Genomic DNA, 27,363 nt, shown 5'->3' with positions numbered 1-27,363 from the left:
TCCGCACTTAATTACGTAAACTACCGGACGAAGATCAATTCGTAAATTTCACTTTGGAAACAACATGAATATAAAAAATGACGTCTGAATTTGTTACATTGCGGTATCATCTATCACACGAAAATCACATTGTTAATCAGAAACAATCACGTAAATAATACATTCTAGCAATTGTTCGTCATTTCTATCGACCGCTCGACATAAATTTACTTTTGTTATGTATTTCTAAAATGACTAGAACAATACAAGCGCGCGCTACGCGCGCGCACTTATTATTATAATTTAATAATTATAAAATCTAAATATTTAAAAAAAATTTTTTTAATTTTAAATAACCGTCAAAATAACTTTTGCTCTCAAACTATCAAACTGCCAGAATAATCAAGATAACAATCAGCGTCGCAAAAAAGCGTCAACAATACTTTCGATACATTCGAGTATCGATTTTTCATGCTTTTTTTAAGAGTGGATTCAAGTAAATGATTTTTTTGATTCCAAGTAAATATTCACTTGAATCAAGTAAATATTTTTTTTATTCAAGTAAATAAATTTTTTTATTGAAATAAATATTTATTAGAGAATCAAGTAAATATTTATTAGAATCAAGTAAATATTTATTAGAATCAAGAAAATATTTATTAGAATCAAGTAAATATTTATTAGAATCAAATAAATATTTTTTTTATTTAAATAAATATTTATTTTATTCAAATAAATATTTATTAAAATCAAGTAAATGATTTTTTTTCTTCATGTAAATATTTATTAAAATCAAGCAAATAATTTTTTTTATTTAAGTAAATATTTATTAGAATCAAATAAATATTTATTAGACTCAAGTAAATATTTATTAGAATCAAGTGAATATTTTTTTGATTTCAATAAATATTTTTTTGATTCAAATAAATAATTTTTTTTTATATATAATTTTTTGTGTTCAAGTAAATATTTATTAGAATCAAGTACTTTCAAATACTTCAAATACTTTCGAGATTTCGATACATAAGACTATCGACTTCTCATGCCTTTTTTAAGAGTGGATTAAGACTACTTTTATCACAGATAAAATACACGACTAATCGTAAAACGTTTCCCGCCTATTTCTTTGCGTTTCCTGCTCTCTAGCGGGAAAAAACTCACCTTTACTTGCAAGGTAACACCTATTTCTATCCTATCATCTTTTGATCGAATTATCATACCGACCGTATTTAATTTCTTTCGGTTTTCACAAGCTTCACTTTGATTGAAAATGCGCGAACGTTTTACGATTAATCATATACTTGCTTCGAGTTAAAAGTATTTTATTCGTATTAAAAGTGCACAATGCGATTTTTATCGGGAGTGCCGAATAAAGTGTCGGGCGATTACCGGGATGTGTTGTTTACCGCGGATGTTCGCGATTAACAGTGTTTCGTTGATCGTTTGGCGACCGACCATGAATGCAAATAGGTTATAATTCCGGTAAGTATATTTCGATGTTGTAAACACACGAAATAATCCATACGTTTACTTAAAAGAACCGAAAAGCGACGTATTTTTCACTAGACATAACATGTTTAATGTTTGACTCGTAGAAAATGAATCAAGTAAACCGTACTTGTTAACTGTGTCGCCAAGATGATCATCGTGCGTCTTTCTCGCTCCAAGTCCGTAAACGTATCAAATCTACCGTCTGCCGAATATGTAAGATGAATCACGTATATTATGTGTGTGTGCACCGCAAAATGTGTTTCGTAAGTAATGCATAAATGCGAGCCGGACCTTTCGTCCGGTAATGCGCATAACCAAGTGTAAGTTTCTGAAAATCAACGATTCTTCGAGAAAGCTGATGCAGAACAGTGTAAACTGGAGCTGGAGCTAATGCAAAATCTGCACAACAAACTACAATACCCTAGCTGGTGAGTATAATTAATTGTTAATTATTTAAATAGTATGTATATAACTGTGATAACACACACTAATATAATTTTGCAATTATTTTTTAAATATTTATTAGAACATTTATTAAAATATCTGTATTTAGTAAAATAATTATTTACACACAATTTATTGCATGTAATTATATGTTAAATAAAAGTAAAATATGTAATCAATAATTAATAATATTAATCAATATACATAAAATGTATGATTTATAATTACTAGAACAATACAGGCGCGTGCTACGCGCGCGCACTTATTATAGTAATTTAATAATTATGAAATCTAAATATTTTAATTAAATTTTTTTTTATTTTAAATAACCGTCAAAATAACCTTCGCTCTCAAAGTATCAAACTGTTAGAATAATCGCGATAACCAATCAGCGTCGCGGAATAGCGTTAACAATACTTTTGATACATTCGAGTATCGATCTTTCATGCCTTTTTTAAGAGTGGATTTATATATGTTAATTTTGTTCAGGTATAGCCAGATGGCGTGCTTGGCTAGTGTACAACACCGGTGAGTAAATTTATTCAAACTCAGTGCATAATTGTATAGCTTCAATTTGCATGACACATGTTGCACAAAATATAGATATCATTTGTTATCTTTTTCTTTGTCAATATTTATCACAAATATTGAAAACTATACTTTGACAATCTCATTTACGATTTTACACTTGTAGCAATAAATAATAAAATTAAAATTTTTTTTTTTTCTATCTTAACAATAAAAAATGTTAAATTTTACACAAGTCATATATACAATTTATTGTTCTTACAGTCGTATCTTAATCTTTTTCAAAATATAAATTATATAAATAGATATATATATAAAAATTAATTTTATAAAGCATAATAAAGAAATTAAATTTGAGAAAATTCTAAAATTTTAAAAGTATACAATAAAAGTTATATATAAATATATAATATTTTATATAATTTTAATATATATATATGTGTAATTTTCATTTAATTTTGTTAATAAGTTTAGTGCAGTGAAAAAGCTGTGGTGTTGATAAAATTATTTATACAATAAGTAATATAATCGGAAATCGCAATTTATGCATTTGGTGAGATTTTTTTTGTTGATAGATATTGGGAAATAATGATAATTATGATCAAAGAATAATCGCTGTCACATCAGCAGTCAGTTTATTTAAGTATTTTACATTTATTTAACGTAATAATTAGACTGAGATTACGAATACGCAATTCATAATTACTTAATTAATTAATTAAGTTGCATTGCATTATTACACCTCGTCGCACGACTAGGTTTTCGGCTTTCTCCACTCGCAAAGGCCAATTTTCTTTTAGCAGTTATTCTATCGGCAGTTACTCACAATGTGTAATGGAAACAGTAAAAATTGAAAACTAAAACTAAAGATTGAAACATCACGATTGAAAATTCGGCGGTCGCAGAGCGGAGAAATTTTACATGTTACTATATTAGCGCTAAGATAGTTAATTCATTTTTTAAGCTCTTCACAAATTTCAAATTCGACAATTTTATTTGTCATTCAATTTTGATTTTCTTGTAAATGTATCTCGATATCACATAGAAAGTATTTGTATAAACGGCAATTTTGCATTGTTTTAAATCGTAGGACGGAAATTGCGCTACTTTGTAACGTTAACGTTACAATTCAATTCTTTTCCAATGCTTTTCTAAATATATTTTGACTATATACAGTCGATGATCACTATTGAGTATACGTAAGCACCGTGATCCGCTGTTATTATGATCGAAAAGTCCCGATTATTAGTGAGCAAGTTAACTATCGTTCTCAGAAGCGATACTTCGTATTTTCTTTCACGTTTTTAACATGGTTTAGGTTGCGCTTTATATACAGTTAGCAATTATTTGTCAGGAAACACAAATCTCATCTTCTATAGGAGTTTGTAGAAACAGAGTAGGAGCAAGACGAGATTCAAACTTAGAGTATTACACGAGGAGCGATTGAGTACCATGTCGGTAACCTTGTATTTAAACTTGATTTCCTCCGTGAGAAACGCTCTCTCGTGTGTCCTAATTGTCGTCGGGCCGGACTGCTCCCTGACTTCTTCTGCGATCACTGCCCTCTCCTTTGTGGTCGTCCTGTTTTTCCCCTTTCTGATGAACTCCGAGAGCACTAATAATGCGATACAAAACAACGTAACAGAAGCCATAAACGTGACGAATACACGGCAATTACTCAAATGTTTCATTCATTTCGCGCGATGAAGAAATTTACCTTGATCGATCGTAACATCGTCCGCGATCATATCATCGACTTTGATGAACGTCGACATGGTTACCTCGAACAATTTGTTCTTGTCGGTGCCGGACATTTCAATGGCTCGTCTCTTTCTGCCGAAACCGACTTGGCCGTTGCTGCACTCGATCTGAAGCACATGTACAAATACGCTTAGCAAACTGATCGTAAAACTTTATGAAGTGGATATAAAATGAAGGATAACGACCGTGCAAACTGAAGTCATCGGTTTAATAACCGCACGCTATGAAAAAATAATAAAAAAGCCATACCCCTGGGCATTTATCCAAGCAAACGTTAACGGTACCGCGGAACTGGACGTAAGTGCTTTCCGGAAACTTGAAAGCTCGGAATTTCGCCGTCAAAAAGTCGCCGTCCACAGTGTTGAAGTTTTCAAACAAGTAAGGATCAACGGAGCATCTGTAAAAAATATTTTATCAATTACATAAGATGTTTACAGTCTCGCGACAATCAGTCTCGACGTTAATCAGTCACCCGTTAATGATGATTGTTTCCTCCTGAGTCTTGGTGTCGGTGACCAGCATGTACGTCACTAACAGGCCATAGATCGGCGCTGAATCATTGTCCAGAAATATTTCCATTTGCAACGGCGTACCGGGACTAACGTTGAGTTCACCGGTTACCAAAGTTCCACCCTGCCTTACTCCGACACCGAGGATCGGAACCGGTGCCGCTCCCGAGATTTCGTCACGTATATCAATTACTCTAGAGCAAAAAATAAATTCCTTTCAAATTCAATCTACAACCGCTAAGGATTAGATAGACAGGAAGTAGATAAAGATCAGAACCGTTCAGCACGTTCTTATTAAAAATTATTTATAAGAGATTTAAATTTGTTTTAAATTAAAAACTTTGAATTATTATTAAATATTCTTGTGAGATTTCCTTCGGTTATAATATATTTTTATGAGAGAGCCAAGATGCCTTTTGTGTTTTAAATTACATCTGTGATCAGTTTGGACCATCTGTCTAAACTTATCGGATTGTTACACGTTGAATCCGCGACGAACTACGCACCGGCAAAATCAAAAACCGCAAGATTCATAATCACACTTATTTTCCGAAATGAAGTCATGAGGGCAAGCACCTGGTCTGTGATCGATGTTGCGTGTCAAAATATGCAATTCTAATCGAGCGGCAGTTTGTACGCGCCACACCGCAAACACATCAAGCTGACCTGTATGCCGTCGCACTTATCTCCGTAGGAAGATTCGACCCACTTTACGGTTTTATGCAAAATCGCAGAAAATTATGCGTACGACCCGATCTATTTTTTTTGAAAATAGGCGCGAATCATCATTTTCGTTTGCATGCGCGTCGCATATTACCGGACGCGTAAATCAATTCCAAACGGGTATGCACGCTCCAGTTTGTGCAGACTCATCTCTCACTTCCGCGACATTATGGCCTTGGACCGAGAGGCGAGCGACACAGATCGTCGAAAAATCGCGTACGATGACAGACGAAGTAATGAAGACGAATGTACGTTAGAATGGGTAGACCGTGAAATTATGCTAGCGGCATAGAAGTCGAAGGCGGCAGAGAAGCGACGCAGAACGGGCCGATCGTGTTCTAAAATAAAAGGTGTGCACACAGATGTGCAGATCCGTACACGAACGTAGATCGATAGCAACGTACCAGAGCGTATATCGAGCACTATTAGCCATTATTATGACTATGACTCGTATTATTTTACACGACTTCGTTCATTCTCCGCTCGATTCTCTCTTTTTTTTTTATTATCTCCGACACGGAACGCGCTTCGTTAAATCACTTTCTGATGCATGACGACCTTTCACATACGCGATACAACAATGTAAAAACTATTTAATTACACAATTTATTTTTATGAGGAGACACGCAATTGTATCAGGCGCACTCGGGAAGATTTCGTTTCGGATATTCAAGCGGTCATTAACGCACTTCACAAACTCCTTGGATTTTTTGTATAGTTAGTTGTACGCAATTCAGATTTTTTTCGGACAAGAACAGAATTAAATCATCTTTTATCAGTCAGTACCGAGGTCATCTCTCAGAGCAGACACATACAGCGCAAGAGTCATGCCACTTCATCGGTAGACAGAAACAGCCCGGGATCTCGGGGGATTTTTACGTCGCGCGTTCCGACCCCGGCAAACTCACCGCCTGATAATTTGACAATAAAGATTTCGCGCGCGACTTCCTGATAAACAAATAGTGCCATAGAAATCCTGGGAATTTGCGCGAGATACGATGCCAAAGACGTACATTCGATTAACGCCGATAAATTAACGCCGTGACGCCCGACGGTCGCGATAAAAATTCTCGCCGTGTTTTCTCGAGAGCACGTCCCCGGAGAGTACTTGAAGAATGTCGACTCGCGAAACGACTTTCGTCGGCCGGCAACGAGAGGAAGAGGTAAGCTCTACCGACAGGCCTCTTCTCTCCGGCACTTGGCTAAAATCGCGCACCGTAGCTTTTCTACCATCTGTAAAGGAACCGTTGCGCAAAGGAATCGTCCGCTCCGTCGTACATCACGCCATAAAATCGACTCTCGTAATGTCACCGTGTGTCTTAACTACGTACCGAACGTTTCCGCTATTAAATTCCACGACAAACTCGATGTCAATCTTGTCGTCGAAAAAATTTCGAGAGATTATTCCTCTTATCGCGAGTCATAATATTAAATTTTTTTACATTCACTCAAGACGTAATTCGAAGAACTGAAGTTCGATTAAATTCAGGAGTGGCTTGGAGAAGAATTCGTCATTTAATTGCATCAAACAGAAACTTATTTCCGTAGACATTTCAGTTATTTCTTCAATCTTCCCATGCCGCGTGCAAAGATACCTATAAATCGTAACATTTCTTTCGTCTATGCAATTTACCTCGGTTCTCAATCATTATTCGTTTCTCGCCGATTTCTGCGTATTCGCGATCGAACCGCATGTTTCCTGGAGCAAGCGTAGAATAGCATCGCATTGGATGTGAGTGACCTGTCGAGTGATTTTCGACGTGGAGGAAGAAAAAAAGCGGGAATGCCGATTAGACTTCGCGTATTGAATTGTATTACAGGTTTTCCAACTGCTGCGCGTGTGTCCGACCGTTGTGCAAATACATCAGGCGGTAGCATCTCAAGTCGTTTGCAAATTATAAAGTCCCGATGACGGTTCCCGTAGTCTAGTCTAGCTGGCTTCTGCATGCATATTCAGGTCACGCGACACGACTTATTCGCTCGAATGTGGACCGACCGGTCGGTCGTTTCCATAATCATCGAATTTTCCACACAATCTCGGCGCTCTCGATAAGCGGTCTCGCCGCTTATCTGCTTTGCATCATTATATCTACCTTAGGAATGTAGACCGGCGATCAATTGTATTTTTTGCCGACAAAATCAACTCTTTGATTAAAAGACTTTTTTGCGACACAGAGGATCGTTTTATTACGAATTTAATATAAATGATATCTTGTAATAACTACGCTCGGTGAAATTAACGACGTAAACGAGATCTATACTTATGATGACACGGGAAACCGTAACGTTTACATCCCGCAATGTCGATGGAATGTAATTACACTCCATTACACTCATTGATTTTGAACTCATTTATTACGTATCATCGTTCAGACAGCAATGATATGAGACTTTTCTCAGCTTCTCTTTACTCGGAATGACCGGAAGAAGGCGTGTATCACTTGGCAAATTATATAACCATCTTGCATTTAGCAAACATTAATGTCGCGAGTGAATCGAGCAAAGATGCTTAAGTGACTTAACGCGGTAATGAATTTTCTTGCTTGGAATTTCTCGCACTGTATTCTAGCCATTAAGGAATGTTGGTTTTTGCGTGACGGTTAAACCGACGATGCTCGTTGACCCGACAGGACGTGATTGTCATGTTCGCCAAACCGACGGGTGAGGCTTCCGCGCGGAAAGAAGAGACGCGTTTTTCTCTCACACTCGCGGAAGGCGCGACTTCCGGGTAATTAAACCCACTCGTTTGCTCATGTGGATGTGCCAAGGATCATTTCGTACCAGGCGAATGTGAGAGTCTTGCCTATTGCGGCGGCACGACGCGATTAACACTGTCGGATGACTGGCGAGAAATGAAAAGCTGCGGCCCGAGAAACTCGCGACTACTAAGTCAAGCTTCTACAATCTAATAGATTTGATAAATATCACGTTCATTAGCAGGAGCTTTCTTCTTACGATCTCTTCTATCTCTCTGTTTACCTTGTTCAAAACTTACAATTTCCAACTTTATCGCGCATTATCGCTCGTACTTGCGTTAAATTATTCATATTTATCGTAATAACATAGTCAATGATTGCATTTGCATCATGACGAATATGGAATGTTTCGCGTTGTAGCATCAAACACTTAAATCGAATGATTGAAAGATTGATGACTTACTCAGGTTCCTGAAAGCCCGCTGGAAGAACGCTCCGCCGTACAGCCGTGTGATTCGCCGCGATTTCTGGCTTCACGACAACTTCGGTAATCACGCATTTTACGGTGAACGTGTGCTTGCTGGAATCTGCAGGCTCCTCCACGATTACCCGATGATAGTACATCTTTTGGCCCTACATCAGCAATCATAAAAATTCCATATCTTAGATACTTAAAAATATATCGCATATTTTATTGAATACTTAAATTGTATATAATTTAGAATAATAATTCGGAATATTAACAAATATTCCGTTACTTTGAGATCTGACATTTATTTATAATAACTTAAATTCATAATAACTTACTGTAACTTTATTGAGAACTCTTGTGATGCCGCACCGCAACATGTCTTGCTCCAGTAGCGATAATTTGAACGTGGCAACGCCGTCGTGAAGTTGCGGTTTACAAGCCTCGTCTGCAAAAATAGGTTTTCGGTGTGAGTCGTATTTGTGATTTACGATGCGGCACGTAATGTAAAGCGCTTAAGGATATTTACCTGGAAAATGTTTAAATTGTTGAAGATATATCTTTGCCTGCGGGCTACTCCTTACTATATCCACCTCCATCATCTGTTCGGTACATCTCACTTTGCTTTGCACTGCAATATAAATATGAATAATTTATGCAAAACTAAAATTTTCATACGTACAACTTAAAACACTTGATTAACAAGTTTTGCAAGGCAAGTTTTAATATTTTTTGTTCAGAAAAAAACTTATATAAAATATTTTAATTTCTTACAAATATATATGAATTTGAATATAATTAAATTGGCCTTTTTTTCAATTAGTCTTTTATTTACATTTATAGTGTTTCTGTTACTTTTTGCGTTCTTCACTTAAATTTATAGTCTGCTCGTTTAGGATTAATAGCCTAAATCGAGACATGCTTGAAAAAACGTATCTTGATAAAAAGGAAACTCTCGGGACGATTTACGATTTTACCTTATGGAAGGATGAACAGAACTTAGCTGTATGTGCAGACTAAGTTGTAGTATACCACGATAATTGCCCCATAAAGCCGTAAATGTCTCGACCTTGAAAAGAGCGCAGCGATGCGTTCGGGAAATACGCGGTGATGCATATCCCATTGGGTTAGACTCTATATATTCGCGGATCCTCGTGATAGATACTTTCACCGTCATCAGCGGACGTCAAGCCATGTATCGAAAGGAATATGTCTCGATACGGGAGAATTAGAATGTTAGAAAGTCTATGTAATTTACACGGAGCATTGCATTTTCTTCCGCAAAGCAACGATATAAATTCTTTTGTTAATTCAGGGAAGATTTTTTTCTCTACAAGAATTTTGCAAAATGCGTAGAATTTGCAAAATCGTCGAAGATTATCCTCGCGAACATCTCAAAGTAGGAAGCGATAACTTGCGCGCGAAAACAATATTCCCAGAATATCATCGTGGGCATAATTCAACATTAATCTCGTGAGATATGTTACGAGACGGCAGTATTTTCCTCGCACTTAACTAACGCAGTGAGCCGGCGCGCATCGGGCAATAATTCACGATGAAGTATCATCGTCACGTGCGCAATGCGCAACTGTTAGGGAACGTGGCGAATGTTCGCCGCGACTAGGCAACCGAGGATCCACGCAAGGATGCAGTTTCACGCGATACGTCCGACGCTCGGCTGCATCCGAGGATAAACAGTGACTCTAATAACCATCGACCACCAAGTCGCGCATCATGTCGCGATTCCCGATAATGAATGACAGAGCGAACAATCGCGCGCAGTGACGTTTTAATAATGTTCCGTGGACGTTTGCTGGTATCATTAATTTTCCCGCCGTATCCAGCTGTATCATTTTAGACAAACATTAATCTATTCGAGAAGAAAGTCAAACGTTCCATCAAGACTTTCTTTCTCTTTTTAACTAATTTGTCTTACAGCTATCTTTTTCTTATATTTCCACGCGATCGCGATCAAAACAATACGGCTAATGCCGCAATAATGGCAGGATAAATAACGTAACTGGTAGCCGGGATGATTCAATGAGAAATAACCCCGGGGATGAATTTTTCCACGGTTTAGCAGCTCATTTGATCGCTCGAGGCGATACCAGAATCCCGAGAGAAAGAGAAAAGAGCCTCACGCATGTTCCTCGCCGGGCAGCAGCACAGCGGCAGCGGCAGCAGCCGTCTCGCTCGCGCGGCAAAGATAAACAAGCGCATCGGCTGACAGACGCTGAACGACCGGTAGAATGTTTAATATACATTGTAGGCGAGCGCGCGCACGCATCAGGAAGTGCAGGAGAGACTCGCGCGTTCTTTTATTTCCTCCGTAGACAAATTGATGTTCAACGGCAGCGGCCGGTCGGGAGTCCGCCGCGCTCGCTACGCTCGGATTGCAGGACTCAGGGGGATTAGCAGGTACTATCTGACAGGCGTTGATCAAGTTCTCGGCGAGGCTCGCGCATCTCGTTGCGCGACGATAGAGATGACCGTCGACGATCGAGATGACATCGCGAACGGCGATAAGCCTGCGGAATCGTTCGCGGTATTTTAACGGGACCGAATACGTCTGCCGCGTGCGTTTCGTCGAAATGAGAGAGTTTATCTTAAAATCTCGAGCGTTCCTCATCTTCATCCGTTGACTGCAGTCGCGTCACGCACGAAGCGGCCATCGAGGACGGTCGACAAGCTCTTCCTCCTCGCTTCGCTGAAATTGTTCCGTCTACTTAATATGCGACGACTCGTTTTCATCAGCATACTCGCTCGCACGGCCGAGTAGACAACGGCTGGCGGAGCGACGCCACGACATCGGTCTTTTTTTCTCTTTTTTTGCGCGACGGAAAGAGTCATTTTCCACTTTCGTTTCTTTCGAGTCTGGAGTCCCGTCACCTTTGACACGAAACGTGCCGCGAATTAATGATTTCCTCCCCTCTGCAATCGTCACTCCGGCTCGTCCGAGACGTTTATCTAGGCGGGCTTTTATGCACGTCCGTCAGTCAATCCGTCCCGCGCGCGCAGTTAACGCGTAAATTACGTGACTGCGCAGCATGTCGCTTTTAAACATCCCCACGGTGCCACGGCGGTCTTTTCCATTAGCGAGTTTTAAGCGTTCCCGCGAAGGTAGCGAAGGCGCGAGCCGCGGCCGATCTTCTGCCGATCTCGGAGAAGGAGGTCCGTGACCTTAAGCTTCCCACCCCGCCATCCCCGCTCCTCCGCCGATGCTGGGGCTACCACTCTTCTACTTCTTCCTCTTCTTCTTTATCTTCCCTCACCCACTGTTCTTCCCTTCTTCCTGCGCTCGCGCCATGGCGGCGCGGTTCTTTCTCGGTGTGGTCACCGCGTCTTCGAAAGCGGCGATCCACTATTACGCTTCCGCGTCTGCATTGTTCTGCTAGCGAGCTGTAAATTGACCACTACATTGAAAACTGTCGGATGCGTGAAGAAAATCTTTGAACGCGGAAACCTCACACACACACAGTGTTAGCTTCATCCCTTTTTTTATTTCGATACAAGAATCCGAGAGGCGTCCGTTCAAAGTACGTTCAAAGCAACACAATTTTATTGATTATTTTTGTCTCCTTTTGACTCCAGACTCGAAAGATTAATTAAACTGAGGCTGAAGCTAACCGGTGTTGATGAGGTCGGCTTAAATCAATCAAAGTATGTCGGCATAGAATAGACCTCCTTTGCGTATTATTTCCTGCCGCTCTCGATCCGCCCCGATAATGCGCACCTCGCATTATCCCCGCCCCAAAGATTACACGCGCGACGCTGTGCTCGTGTATTATCGAGTGTAATTATCAGTATTAAATGTGGCGCACCCGCCAATCCCTCGATCTCGGTCCGTGAACCTGGCCCTTTCCTCTTCCTTTCAGTTTTTTCCGCCTCTCCCCTCTCCCCTCCCGCCATCCTGCCTCTTTTATTATTTCGACGCTTCTTATTTCTTCCGTCATTAAACTTGAGAAGGTACTACATACATCTCCGGTCCTCCCGTCGATCCTGAGAAAGTTCCGCTTCTTCTTCCTGCTTCTCCTTTACAAAGTACTCGCCGGCACACTACCGGCCACCCTCCCATCGTTCTCTTCGTTTGCTTCGACGCGCCTTCCTTCGGCTTTCAAGATTAAGATTTCCGCAAGATAACCGATAATGACCTCCCGACTGATGAAGAAGATCCGCGACCTTCGACCCTCCTCCTCTTCCTCTTCCTCGCGCGCCTTCAACGCGTAGGTTCTTACCTCTTGTACGCTTGCTCGCAAGTCGATTCATCGTCAAATACGCCAAACTGATTAATCCATCGCCGATTCCTCGTGACCCGGTTCACTCGACCCACTCTCTTATGCTCACTTCCATTATCTTCGACGCGGTTTTTGCTCGTCGAGCATTACCGCGCCGCCACTTTACTTTCGTTTTTGCTTTCCCGTTAACGCGCCTAAATCCTCTCAAGAGTAACGAGTCCATCGCCGTCGTAAACCCCGCCGTCGGTTTCGAGCCGTTTTCAGCCGTAGAGCAAGCTGGATGAAGAACGCGAACTGGTCCTGAGAAAAAGCACTGCGCAATCAAGGGCCTTCCCTTTTCCCTTTGCTCTCGTCTATCCATTCGTCATTTTTCGTTTCCGCAATGATAAAATGAGCGGCAATCGGCTGCTCGGTGACCGGTTTTATTGCTGATAACAGTGTCGATCTCATCGACTCGACAATATTTTATTTCCCCTCGACGTAACGCAGGATATTCGCAAGCTGCCGCTACCTCGTTGCGCGTTGCCGCGCCGCTACCAAGAAGTAGCGGAGTAAATTGCGCCAATTTACGATCGTCGGAATTACAATAATTTGTGGTCATTACTGCAAAGTGTTAAGATGAGAACCGAGATGAATAATTACGCTCCTTGCGCGATTGCGTTCCGCGGTTCCTGCGAAGATCGAACGCGCGAAATCGACGGTTCTGCGTGCAATAGCCGCTTTTCCGCTTTCCACGACAAAAATCAACGTGCTGCCTGCCCATTACGTTTGAATACCTCGTTGTTATCGGAAACGATTAAGCGTTAAATAATATAGGCACCAACGTTAAATCGGTTAATTTCTTAAGCACAAACATTCACGTAAGATGTAGCTTCTTCTCGAAGTGATCGCGCTTCTGTTGTATTATCACGTAATAATGATCCACCAATTTTCTCTGTACGAAAGCGAGCAAGCCAGACAAACGGTAAACTGTGACGCAGGAAGACGATATCATAGCTATTGATTATTATTCCCAGGGTGTTATCGCGTATGCATGCTCTAGCGGTGAATAACAGTATCGACCGATCGGGAAAAAAAGCGAACAGTGATTTCGCGCGGCTAGCTTTCTGACACATTAAGTTCAAAACAACATGATGAAATGTAAACGATGCAGGAAGCTCTTATGCGGGTAATCTATAATGTGACTCGTTGTGCGAACTTTATCTGTTAGCGTTATTTATTATGTATTAAACGCGAATCATCGTCAACGCGAGCCTGATAAGATTGTGAAAACCGATCGCGCGTCGCGCAAATAGAAACATAGTAGCGGAAAATCTAATCTTCGTAATGAGAAAAGTACTTTAACCTGCAATTATGCTAAGTAGAACCATCGTGATATTTCGCAGAGGCTATTTAAAGATATATTCTATAAAAACACACGTAAACGATGTTGATTAAATTTTTTATTTCACGATGTAAATCTTACAAGTAGAATGAGCGAAACAAAACGCGCTGAGATCTTTTATTCCGACTTCCATCGTTGTATTTTTATTAATTCCCGTTACATCTAGCGTATATAGGTTCCGAAAGAATTTAAAGATTCCACGAATCGTTAAATAATATGCCTGCTAGTGGCGCAATTATGAACGCTTCATATAAATCTGTATAATTTCCGACCGCTACTGTACCGCTTGTATTTATCCTCTTCTCTACGGCCTTGCTCAAGTAGCACAAAAATTGTATAATCATACACCGGATCTTATTCCACGCTTTTATTCTACCTCAATTGATTTAATCGTGATAAACGGCATTGAAATTTCCTTATAAAAGATTATTTCATTAATAACAATATGCCTAGAAATGCTTCGCTGTTAATCCTTAGCGAGTCGTGTATCATTCATGAAATCGAAATTAATCATTATTATCGTTGCGTAATTGTAATACCGGAAAAGCTTTGTCGAAAGTTAGACGAGGCATGAATCGTTCGTGTTATCATTCACGAGGTGTTAGAGGCGCGATTGCAAACACCGCGAGAGAATACGCATCGGGCGGCTGTATAACAGGATCGAAAGTTCTTAATCAATGCAAGACAGGTTACGTCGAGTGATAAAAGAGGAGCACAGGCGAACCCTCAACGAATACGCGCCGTAACGGTGATTCCATTCCGGTTGCTTTTGCCTGCCGCGGCAATATGCGCATGCCGATTACAAGAGCCGCCAACTCAGTAAATCACTGATCATCTGTGATCATTAGCGGTCCACAATTCCGTCGATCGAGGACTCGCGGTGGAAAAGGAATCGCGGTATGGTAGAGGATTACGACGGTGCGCAGACCGTTGAAGATTAGCGGAGGACGAGGCACGTACGCCGATGTGTATCTAGTTAGTGTACCTTCCTCGGTACTTTCCCTGCCAACTTCCTGGATCCGACTGGACTATTATGCTCAGCAGGGGAATCGGTTTCAGTAAATATCACGATCGGATCGATACGTCTTGATGACTCTATGCAGTGCCTCGCGAGAGAACAATGCAATAATTTTTTACCGATTAAATTGATAATTATCGTCGAATCGTGAAAATACGATAAAAACTAGTTTCAGCATTAAAAATTTATCGAATCGACTATACGCATATTTGTGATAGAATTTCTGGCTTTGCAGAATTATCTTACCGCGCGACAACAAACAAGATATGCCTGGCGATATTTACATTTTATTTGCAGAGGAACAATCAGCTTAATTGCGATCAAATCGACACCCCTCGATAATTCTATTCAATGTCTTGCAAAAAGACAGCATAATAATTTTTGACTGATTGAATTGATAATTATTTTAAAACTGTTAGAAAGTGATAAAGATTAGTTTAACATTAAAAATTTATTACATCGTTTAATTTACGATCTCGTTTATCGCGATATTTACATTTGATTTGTAGAGGAAAGATCGATTTCAGTTACGACCGTAGCGATACGCCTTGGTAACTTTATGCAATAGCTTGCAGAGAAATAATATAATAATTTTTGATCAATTAAATTTATAATCATGATAGGGATTAGTTTTAACATTAAGCACGGTCCAGTTCACATAATCTCGGTTATCTGAATTGACTATATGCATGTTTGTGATGTAATTTCTCGGAGATTTATTTTATTGCGCGCGATAAAAAATGCATCGCGATTTATGTATATTTTATTTGTAACAGATAACTAATCATTACGGTACATTCGTTCTTCATATTGAACTCTGCACAAGCGTACAACTACCTTTTGCTCGAATTTTCTCCCAAAGCGTAGGCATTTCTGATCGCAATCTACGAAAGAGAGGAAAGAGAAAATCGTACGTCAGAATTTTTACTTTTACAATAGACACGCCGCACGAAAAGCAAAGAGAATCGCGTGACAGGTGCTAGGCGCGACTGGTGACAGTAATGTAATCCGATATCACGGCACGTCGAAGAGGCAAGCATCAGAATGACTACAAATCGCAGGTGAGCGATTTCCTTTAAAAGCGACGTCCGCCTTTGGAATTCGGTGTCTCTCTCTCGCGGTGTCGTTTATATCGACGCTACTGTACGTTGCTGTCGCGAGTAATCGATAGCGCGGAAGCGACCGATCGTACATCACGTACATACCGATTCTCTTGGAGAACCTGAGCGGCTAGTCTAAGAGAAGACGTACGAATCACATGCAGACAGGATGAATCAGAGAAACCTCCAGGAAGTGAAGCTTCGAATCTCAAGAGATTGATCTTGGAATTATCATTGCCGTGATGGTCGATTTTACCGTTTTGCCAAAACTACGCATTTTGTGCCTTGATAATTTTTTAAATATTTATACCCGCGCATGTTAAATCAGTTACGGTAAAACGTTTTATTCATATTCATATTTTCGTAACTTTAAATAATAGTCAAATATTTGTAATACATTCAAAATTTTTCTAGATATAAGAGCTATTTTTTTTTTACAAATACATGTATTATTCATGTATGAATTATCTAAAACAGCAGTCAAATGCATGCCTTAAACTTTACTTCCTGTTGGAGCTCTTTTACCTCCCGGAGCGTGTTGATGCGGGATGCTGCGAAAAAGTAATGAATTATTTATAACGTCACGCAGTATACAAATTATGCGTACTACCAAGAATTACCGTTACACACGCGTTTTCGGTAATCTTGGGAGACGATAAAATTGGCATCCCGCGGAGAGTATGATCGTGCGATTATTTAAATAATTTTACGACTCGGAACGTGGGCACATAAAACGTCCGCACGTGTCGTTATTTACCGCCTATTGTGCACTTTTTCGATCTGCATTCCGCAGATCTACTATCCGAATCGTAGAGAGTTATGCAAACTTCTCTGCCGTGAAATCTCGCCTATTCCGTTCGTGGATATCACAGCACAGAAATCATTAATTATTTATTAGAGTAACTTATTATTTTTCAAGTTACGTTATTGTCAAATTCTATATTGTAAATTAAGACTACAATAAGAAATAATTTGCACGATTATAATTCATAAATATTTGAGTCTCAATTTTTAATTCACCGTTTATTGTTCGGGTGATTCAATTTGCAATGTAATGTAATCCTATCACTTGACATAACTAATATAATCAATTCTCACTTACTGCTTTATAATGACTGTATATTACGCTGACAAATGTTGTTCGACAATCAGTCATTTAAAATCGATTTACTCATCGAGCCGATGAAACGGCCGAGAAGATGAGGTCCTTTGTTATCCCAAGCGTTTCTTCACGCGCGCGACTGTCATCTCAGAGAGATATCGAATCGAGCTCCGAGTTTATCTGAACGCGACTTCCGGCAGTCTGCTTTGTTACCCAGCCTGCGCTAGACAGAACCCGAGCACGGAATACATTTTCCAGAGGATACTCGCAGCGCTATCTGATCACAGAATTTAATTGTTTCCTTGAGCGCTTCTTTCCCTCGGAGATGTTCGGCAAGGCGAAGGGGAATAACGCGGCAACGCCATTATAAAATATAACCGACAATTTATCTGACAAACAATCTGCAAACAGTCCTCATTATCTATTGTTCTTGACAATATGCAAATAGCTTGTTTAATGAAAAATTATGTGCGACACTAATCGCATTTAACGCCGATGAACACTTCCGATATTCAAATTCGAGTCGGAAGTAAAGTGCCGTGAAAAGGAATTTATTGACAAATTAATTCGCTGCAATAAAATTATTTTTCCTCTACTTTATGATTATTTAATTAGACCGGTCTAATTGACTGCTGTAAGATAGTTATGTGCGGATAAAACATAAATATGAGGACCACGGATGGAACAATAAAAAAGGGAACGATAAAAAGGAATATAATTACGAACTATGAATCCTTGGGGGAGATAAAAAAATATTACAATTATGACGAATGTGTGGGGAAAGGTCCGCGGATGCGGCGGCAGTCGCATATCCATAAATACACGTAGCTGCGGCGCCGAAGCAGGTGCGAATGACGAACGATGAGAGTGATTATACGTAATAAACTGAAATGATAGACTGTGATGATCCTTCGTACAGGACACGCATCCTCGCTTTCATTCGTCGCTCGTTTCGCGATAATCAACGGGTACGCCGATGGCTCCTCGTGGAAAATAGATTCGTCCCACCGCGTTGCGACCAGCGTCCTCCCGACGCTGTTATTACATTGTTAAATCAAATGCGTGCTCCGGTGGAGTATCGCGTTCGTGTCATTTTGCAATTTTCCCTCTGCAATTAGAGTTGCGCTGATAATTTTTCGCAAACGCATTACTGCCGCTTAGGACGACCTTGACTGGAAATTTGTTTTGCTTTGCACGCTCGCGATTCTACTCTTACTTCGTTAAGATAGCTCCGCGCTTTACGATGTCTATCAAAGAAACGCCGCATTATTATTGTTCTCATTAGCATTAATTTCCGATTAATCCACAAGTTTATCGCCCGGTTACACTGGAAACAGTCGCGAGCGTAGGCCACCGAGTGTACTTGCGCTCTGCCGCAACGCATTATGCCTCTGCGGACTGAGAGTATTCTCATTCGTTTGGAATATATTCCACAAACGTAGTCATCAGAGTACTATTTCTTAATGAGTTTTCTCCTGCACTGATGCGCTGCTCTTATTTGAGCATAAATATTAATGTTTAGGCAACCGAGTTGATAATTCATTGAATAGAATCCAACATATCAGGATATGAAATTTCAATTCTTCGGTAATTAATCCTACGCGATTTAATCGAAGATACACGCAATCGAGGACTTACTCGAATGTATTCTTAATTCGAATCTTCGTCGCGGCAGTAGCGTATTTATTAATAAATGGGAATGAGAAGCATATTTCGAGGATCGTCGGTCGCGGCATCCGGCAAAGAGAAAAAAATATCGCGTATGATTAATGATTAGCTGATTATACATGTGTCTAATGACGAAGTTCGCGTGTAACCTGTGGCTCGCTGCTCAGCGGATCATTATCAATCATGAAAATGAACGCTCCTGACAGTGAGAAAGAGAGCACAGGGCGTAAAGAAAACAGCGATTTATACGAATTAGTCCTTTTGCCAAAGGGGAGCGAACCGGGACCGAGGAAAGTAGCAGGATAATACTTCGTGATAAATGACGCAAGTTCGGTGAGCAAACAATTTAGTTCCGGCGCATCATTCGTTACTTTGCAATTAATGCATCGCGGACGCGGAGCACCGTAAAGTCGAAAATTTTCGATCCTACCGACACGTATCCTTGTCGCAGTCTAATTGCCAGTAGGCGACTTGCCAGCAGAAAACGCTGGCAACATTTTATAATTGTTACTTATGCTGCTAATGTTAATTAAAAAATTATTATCAGTGTCAACATTAAATTGTCAAAATAATTAAAGTTTTATTGGATTAAATTTTATTTAAATTCTAATCTATCTAATTCTATCTAAATTAAATTCTAAAATCTGGAAATTAGTGAAGTTTATGGCAAGCCATCCTGCTTGTTGGTGAAACATAAAGAGAAAAGGAGAGATACACTGTTTTTCTAATAATATAATATAAGAGACAAAGAATTTGCCCATGCGTGCTCTTGTCCGTTCATATCTCTCATACACGCGATGCACACGACCATTCGCAACGCTACGCATATATACCGGGTGACACACGTATGGATGAGTGGTCCGACCGGTATCCGCCATATTTGGCTGGGCCTCACACACATAAAGTACAAACGTAGAAACTGCTGGGAGAAGAGGTCATGCTCACGAAAGATATCGACATTGAGAAACGGTATCCCACAAAAGAGAGAAACGATGACGAGGCAGTATCTTAAAAAAAAACTCTAAAAATGATATCTTGTTGTTTACGAATGCTAAACGGGTATTAAGAGACCGTTTAGAATTTCGAACAATTTATTAGATGGCAAATAAAGTAAAAAAAGTGGTAAAGGTATAATTAAGGATTAATTGGGATGTTAAGTGAACATTATTTATATTTAAATTTCAGTGCTTTTATAGCTTACTTAATAAAATTCTCCGATAAGGCCAATGATGAATGTTAAATGAATCTGAAGAGGAGATCCTAAACTGCGTGTCGAAAAAACGATTACGGAAAGATGATGGGTTTATGGAGTTTAAAGTACGTCGATACGATCGTTAAACACGCGACGGACGGTACGTTCCTCTCGATGGGTTGGGTCGCCATTCATAAAGCTATTGCAAAAATGATGTGTCAGGGTTCACGATTCATCCACGTTCTTCGCCAGGTGTCATGTCGAGATAACTGTTTAAGGCGTCGTTTAATTTGTGACATACGAGAAATTGAGCGTTTACTATCGCTGCCACTTCAGGCACATTCGATATGCCACATTGATCCGTGACTATTTTCCTTTCGATATCCTAACGACAAAATGCGTATTTAGCATGAATAATTACACAGGAAACTCTTCACCATTTTCGAACGGCTTATGAAATCGGGGTCATTGAGCGAAAGGACGTTGAAAGGTGTGACGAGAAGTGCTGAGCAGGAAGTACGTTAAATACCAAAGAAACATTGAGTTCTGTCTAGTCGGCGGAGGAAAAAGATCTCTGCCGATAGCGTGTCTATGGATGGACTGACGGAAAAAAGTGTAGCCGTTATGTCAAACACGCACGACAGTGCAATGATTATCTGGCCCATCAGTGTGGCAATCGATCTCGCGATAACCATCTTAAGACTTGGATTTCTTTGCGTGATTAATGACATTTTAATAGATCGAGTCACGCTCTCATCCCTTTGGTGAGCACTCGCTCCTCACTTATCTCTCCTCGGACATTTCTTTTATTAATTGCGTGTTATTTATCATATAAATAACACATAGCTGAGAGACACATAGCTAAGAGTATTATTCTTTAAAATGTCATTATAAATTACTCTGCGATCAATAATGAGAACAAAAATAATATGGCAATATTTCAGAAAATGACCTTTCTTTCTTCACTTCCACAATATCGCAGATTTCTCTTCAGATTATTATTTGATTAATTTTTTTTTACTTTATCGCTTATAGTTCAGAAAAAGGCGTAAACGGTACTTCTCGAGCTTCGAGCTACTTCGTCTTCGTCTTCGTCAGCAGCGGTGAACCGATTCAAAGATCCGCGCCGGAGCTTCGCGAGTCAGGAAAAGTCCGGTCGCTTTACTAGAAACCGGAGCTTAGACTTTTCGGTCTTTTTCTCAGTGCTCTCGTCGGCGTGCTGTCCAACGCGTCTGTGTAGATTGGCAACCGGTTTTCCTGTGGCCTCTCCCAACTGATTCCTCACTCCCACTCTCACTCCCACTTCTGTTTCCCATTCCAGAGCCCCCCCTGCATTCTCCATATCCCACACCTCATCCCTCATCCCTCACAAAGCCGTAAAATTATTACGTCAATTTCCATTTTTTTATGCTTCTAAATATGAATTAGCAATACGTTTTGCATTGTATAACTTCAATGTTTTTCGGAGATTCGTGAAAAACCAAAATTCATGATTATTTGCTTGATCAACTGCTTTATGAATAATTATTTGACATGTAAAACATATTTAAATATTAGTGAAAATAACTAAAGATTTTGTAAAATATAATATTTTGTTATTTATAAAAATATTTTTTTCTTATAAAATATGATTGAATTTATATTGTCGCAAAAGCGATCGCGCTACTATTTTTTTCCGGAACGCAAGCGAAAAGAATTCAGACAAATAAAGCAATAATCTACTCAATAAACTTCACTTTCTCAAGCCAGTTTTGTATCGGAAAGTAAAGTATTCATAGCGGCTCTATGTATGTTAAAATGCAATCTTCCTGCAATCTTCCAGCAATTTTCCCGCAATCTTCGTTAATCCTTCCGTTTGACTTCGAAGACTTTGAACGGATCTCGGCGTTTCAGCTTAGGAGCTTAACTTCCTGGCCGCGCAACTGACCGATCCTCGCCACTCTTCTTATTTCTCATTCCTGGCCACGTGTTGCAGTGCGATCGCAGGAACGAGTCGATGAAACTACTTTGCCCTACCCGTTTTCCGTGCGCCGAGTGTTTTCGCTTTCGTATAAAACTCTATGCGGTTTCCAGGCTAGATAATGAATAAATCGACTTCATGACCTGCACATGGGAAAAATTCCGCGAGCAACAGCGAACGTAAAAACGCTAGGAAGCGAATGCTTTTGAAACCGCGAGAAATTTCATTATCCTTGAACACGCGCGAGTGCGGACAATTTCATTTTAGACGCGTCAATTTTCTGCATGGCTCCATTCTCTGTGCATTGTCGATTTTTTTTCTACTCCATTGTTGATTACGCGCAACGGTTTGCAGCGACCACATGCGGAAAGCAATAAGACGAGTCTACGAGTCGCGGATACTTCGAATGCGCATTTGCGGTTTGGCAATTAAGTATGATGGTAATAACCGTGATAGCGGTGAAATAAGAGGATAACAGCGAGCCGCAACGACAGTGAGCTACTTAGATCGAATTTCACCTTCTCTTTTCTCGTAACCTTCCCACTCCCATATGTTTCCCGCATGGGCGGACTGAGGTGTTTTCAATACCTCATTCTGAAGAGCAATGTTATTTCTCTACGTAAAACTTTGTTAATTAAAGAAAAGAGAAGCGTAACTTAATTGCTTGCAATCCGGTGTTGTGTAAAAATTGGTACACATTTTTGCAAACAAAATTCTCTTAGACGATTATAATTATTATATAAATATATTATACAATTTTAAAAGAATTCAAATAAAATAGTTGTTTCTTTTCTAACAATATTATTTAAAATAACAATAAAATATTCATTTTTCTAGAAATATTTCTAGAAATGATCTTCGGTCGCAAAGGATTACTTTTTTCCCCGTATCTTTTATTGTTTTTCCATGTAGCATTGGATACGCTCCAAAAGATAGAATCGCCAACGCATAGGCGAACGTTTAATCTTCGATCGTTCGCTCCGCGTCTTTCCCGTTACGGACGCATTAGTGCGGGAGCTACCTCATATTGTTCGCGTATCCCCCTTTAATTCCCGGACGGTAGTCAGTTAAGATCGCCACGGGTAACCGCAGAGAACGAAGGGTAGGTGGGAATACGTGTGTAATCGCAGGCGCACAGAAAATTGCATTCCCTGCTCACCTTCCCTTTCTTTCCGCAACTCTCACAGAATCCTACGCTTTCCTCTCTCGCGTTCGCATTTGCCGTCATCGTAAGTAGGCTCAATTATGCCCATTACACGAGCCTGGATAATCAATTTCCACGAATGAAAATTCGTATCGTTACCACCGATGGAGATAACGATACGCAGAAGAGGAACGATTACGGTCTATCCATTACAACGAAAAGTAATTGAAAATGAACGATTTTCCGTTAGATCCATCAAAAAGTCTAGTTAAAATCTATAAAAATAAAATTAATTAATGTTATAATGATTTTCTGAAAATTACAGAAAGAACCTTACCGCGATATTACTTTTCCGCGACCTCAACATGTTATTTTTACATCTAACACTTTTTCCTCGATTGTTTCAGTTTACATAACAATTCGCACTTTTCCAATACAAATATAGTAATATTAAACTGAGAGATTTGTACAGAGTCATAGCGTGATTCATCGGCGTTTGATTACTCACACACGGCGAAGCGTGCACGAATTTCCGCGCGAGAGAGAGTTGGCGTGTATGGAGCAATTATTTTCCGCGCGTATTTTTCTCTTATGCAATCTACGCGCAATCGCACTAATTTTAACATTTGCGAAACCATACAATTCATTCGACGTATCTGACTGTTATTAAGGTTAATTAATTGTACGTCAACACGAACGTTCGCTCGCGGAATAATTAGAGCAGCCTTGATTCCCAGGGCGATCGGATTTGCAGGTTGTTTCTGTTTCGAATATAATGCAGTGCACTTAGTAATTAACTTCATTTGGATAATTTCGATAATTTAATTTTTTTTCGATACTTTATCGCTACATCTTTTTGTTTGCTTTAATCTGCGCGACCCTTAAGGGATAATTAGCGTTTATCTCCCGCCTTGTTCTAATTGCAAGTGTCGCGGGATTACAAGTACATTCGTTGACTGCGGTTATTTTTTAATTGCACATTACATTGAGAATGATACCATGCGAACGCGAGCATTGTTTGCACAGCTCGCATGTACTTCACTTCCGAGAGAAACGTCTCAGGTAATGCGATATTCTCGTGTGCCTCGTGATATTACGCGACGAATAAAGGAAAATGTTGCGATCATTAAACATGACCCGAAAACATAACGTAAGTTTATTCTGGGCGTATCTTTCTGAATTTTCGGTACGTAAGATTTATGCTCGACGTGTCGAACAGTTGGTTGTTTTCCGCAAAACAAAAGTATCCAAATGTGCGTATTTGCTGGTTTCTTTACCGGACACTATCATTTTTATAAATAGACGGACCGTGAAGCTAGTAGAAAAGGAACGTCCACCAGCGTCACAGTAACGAGCTTAAAGCCAGTCATAATGAACGCGTAGCGCGACGCATGAGAGAACGTCTCAACCTTGACTGGCGCTTCGGATAGCTATGATCCTCGTGATACGGCACGATCTAGGACATTCTACTTCGCTCCTAGGACGCTTCGAAACTTTATGATGCATTCTGACAGCTGTATTATGTAGCTTGTTACAACGCGTTAACCGCAACTGGCAATATAATCGGCTTGATAGCAAAAGTGTGTCGCTTTCGTTCGCGGTTGCTTTATAAACATTTCTTAGATGTCATTTATCGCCTTAAATATTATAATCAAACATGGGCTCGATGTAAAATTGAATTTCTTTGATGCATGGATTTCTCGTATATACTTGGTCAAAAAATTCATTATTATTTCCAACAAAATAACGATAATCGAAGATTATTATTAGCCTTAGATATATCGCTCACCGTTGGCGCGTGCAAGTCCGACGATGCATATCCAGCACAGGGCCAGTCTCCAGAAACGGTCGGCCATGTCCATTCCCCGAGTAATTACGAAACGTCCGTGGACTGTGTGCTCGCGATCGGCGTCGCGGACAGGTGAATGAAGGGAGGAGAAAATAAAGAAAAAAGGAGGTAGATGGGAAAAAGGAGGGACGGGTCGAGTATCTACGTATCAGTCGCGAGGAACTCTCATTTAGTCGAGCGCGTTTGGCTGCGTGCAGGATCGATCGCTTTTCTCACTTTCGAGCGGTGAGAAATTCGCGTTTGCGAAAGCACAATTTTACGTCGTGCGGCACTTCCGTCAGTGAAAAGCCCAAGGATCGTCGGACCTTGATGAAGTGGGCCTTGATGAAGATACGCGAGCGATGTTCCCCGTGCGAACACGCGAGAGACACTGACGGGCCCAGAGAGCGGCGGGAGAGTTTGAACCGCCAGCAGACCCAGACTGCAGCCTCGACCAGTGGCGTAGACGCGGACTGAACGTCACAATAAAAAACGATTGTATGTAATTTTAATCAAACTTAATTAATCATTGCAAGAGAAATTAACTTCTTTAGCTAAAGAGAGAAATAAATGCAAATTGAAGAATAAATATAGCGCATGATGATCGTCCTATGATAATATTCTCGTAATAATATTTCTCTATCTTTGTATACATCGCCTGCCAGCTTTTTTATTATTTTTTATTTACGACAGAGATAAGTTCAAAGTAAAATAATTACATTATATTTCAGTCTGTTGTCATAAATTCGAGTTCTTTTATTAGAGTAAAATAGCTTTTTTCTGCGATAATTGTGTTGGAGGAAGTCAAATCATAAACTGGAGCTTAACCATAATCGGACACAACGGGTCCGATACGCCACTGTCACCGAGAAACAAAAGACACACAGATGAGAAAGTGGTAGCCGCCGCAAACCAATTGCAATGGTAGGATTGCGCGAATGTGTACGTATCCGCCTGTGTAGATGCGCGCTTATCTGGCAACTGGAATGAGCTTGCGGGTCGGAATAATTATGAGAAGGTATGGCAAGTCTCGCGTTAATTGATTTATAGGCCGATCGACCGAAGTAGATTCATCGAGATATCCTAGATGAAGGCGTGTCCTTGCGATCCTACAGCCGATCGCGCCGATAGTGCGGGATCCCAGTGCAAGGTTTCGAGTCCTACAGACGCCGTCTTAATATCCCACGGCGAAAGCCGACCCGGGCACAAAAGAATCTTTTACAAACTCGTTCTTATTTCTTTTTTTCACCGCTGTAGTACGGGCAGGCGATGTTTTAACGTAGGCGTGCGGAGCCAACGGCATCTCTCGCCCTGGGCCTTACATGGATGCATCGTGAGTCACTGCCCAAAGCGGCGTATGTAAATGTATTCTGCTTATTTTATTCATGCGTCATATGATGACGATGACCGCGTGTATCAAAAACATCACTTTAAAAACGAACGATGACATTGGACGAACATGAGAAATTAATATCAGATAATAACATAGAAAATAAATAATAATAAATTAACATGAGATAACGGGAAAATATATACCTGATTAATTGTGTGAATTATGTTAATTACAATTATTTAGTTATACACCCTTTGGAAGTAATAAAAATGATACAAAATTTAAGTATATTTGTCTTGCCTGACAATGAGTCGTCGCGAAGAGTCAATAATGTCGTCGTTGTCGCGGTAATTTGCGGACGAAGGAAGAGACAAATGTAAATTTACCCGCGTCCCTAAGAGCCTCGAGGTCTCCGAGGCCTCGACGAAGGCCCAGACAAGCGGATGTCTGTCCCGCGAGAGTTTTCTTCGTGGTACTTCGTGAGAGCTCGTGCCAGCTCGTGTACGGTATTTCTCTTGGCCATTATTGGACTTCGAGTGAAAGTGTCGGGCTAGATATTTCGTAATCGGATATTTTGATATCGCGCAATAAATTCGCGCATTTTGCAGATGCAAAATGAGAAATATTTTCGATCGACGCTATTTAGCATCTAACACATTGTTTTCCGATTACGACGCGATTTATATGCTTTTACTTTCAAGGATTTACTTTGCGATACCGTACGTAATAAAAATAATATAAAAAGATTATAATTTAAGTTTCATAAATATAAAATTAAGAGATAACGTTTAGTATTGAT

At 40.0% G+C, this 27,363-nt stretch overlaps 1 protein-coding gene and 1 long non-coding RNA gene across 2 annotated transcripts; one reads left to right on the top strand and one right to left on the bottom strand.

The window, feature by feature from the left end:
* The first annotated feature begins 532 nt into the window (after nucleotides 1-532).
* Nucleotides 533-2,443, top strand: LOC137000590 (uncharacterized). Its single transcript, XR_010890864.1, has 3 exons — nucleotides 533-1,461; nucleotides 1,575-1,898; nucleotides 2,404-2,443. It is a non-coding gene; the product is annotated as an uncharacterized lncRNA (long non-coding RNA).
* Nucleotides 2,444-3,054: 611 nt separating this feature from the next.
* On the bottom strand, nucleotides 3,055-25,633 carry qsm (Zona pelucida superfamily protein qsm). The gene is made up of 8 exons (XM_012375444.2): nucleotides 25,193-25,633; nucleotides 9,130-9,231; nucleotides 8,939-9,048; nucleotides 8,595-8,764; nucleotides 4,676-4,906; nucleotides 4,453-4,600; nucleotides 4,160-4,310; nucleotides 3,055-4,057 (listed from the first exon to the last, which is right to left on the bottom strand). Exons 1-8 carry the CDS (start codon nucleotides 25,263-25,265, stop codon nucleotides 3,816-3,818), a joined length of 1,227 nt encoding a protein of 408 aa, XP_012230867.1. The 5' UTR covers nucleotides 25,266-25,633; the 3' UTR covers nucleotides 3,055-3,815.
* Between the last annotated feature and the right edge of the window lie 1,730 nt (nucleotides 25,634-27,363).

Source organism: Linepithema humile, chromosome 6 (assembly GCF_040581485.1).
Source record: "Linepithema humile isolate Giens D197 chromosome 6, Lhum_UNIL_v1.0, whole genome shotgun sequence".
Taxonomy (NCBI): domain Eukaryota; kingdom Metazoa; phylum Arthropoda; class Insecta; order Hymenoptera; family Formicidae; genus Linepithema; species Linepithema humile.
Note: the sequence above shows the minus strand (reverse complement) of the source record. Positions and strands in the feature narration are given on the sequence as shown.

Coding starts and splice junctions, on each gene's coding strand:
- qsm (XM_012375444.2), bottom strand. CDS start 25,265: ATGGACATGGCCGACCGTTTCTGGAGACTGGCCCTGTGCTGGATATGC. Junction 9,232..25,192: donor CGGACTTGCACGCGCCAACG/GTGAGCGATATA, acceptor TTTATATTGCAG/TGCAAAGCAAAGTGAGATGT. Junction 4,907..8,594: donor GCGGGCTTTCAGGAACCTGA/GTAAGTCATCAA, acceptor TTTTTGCTCTAG/AGTAATTGATATACGTGACG.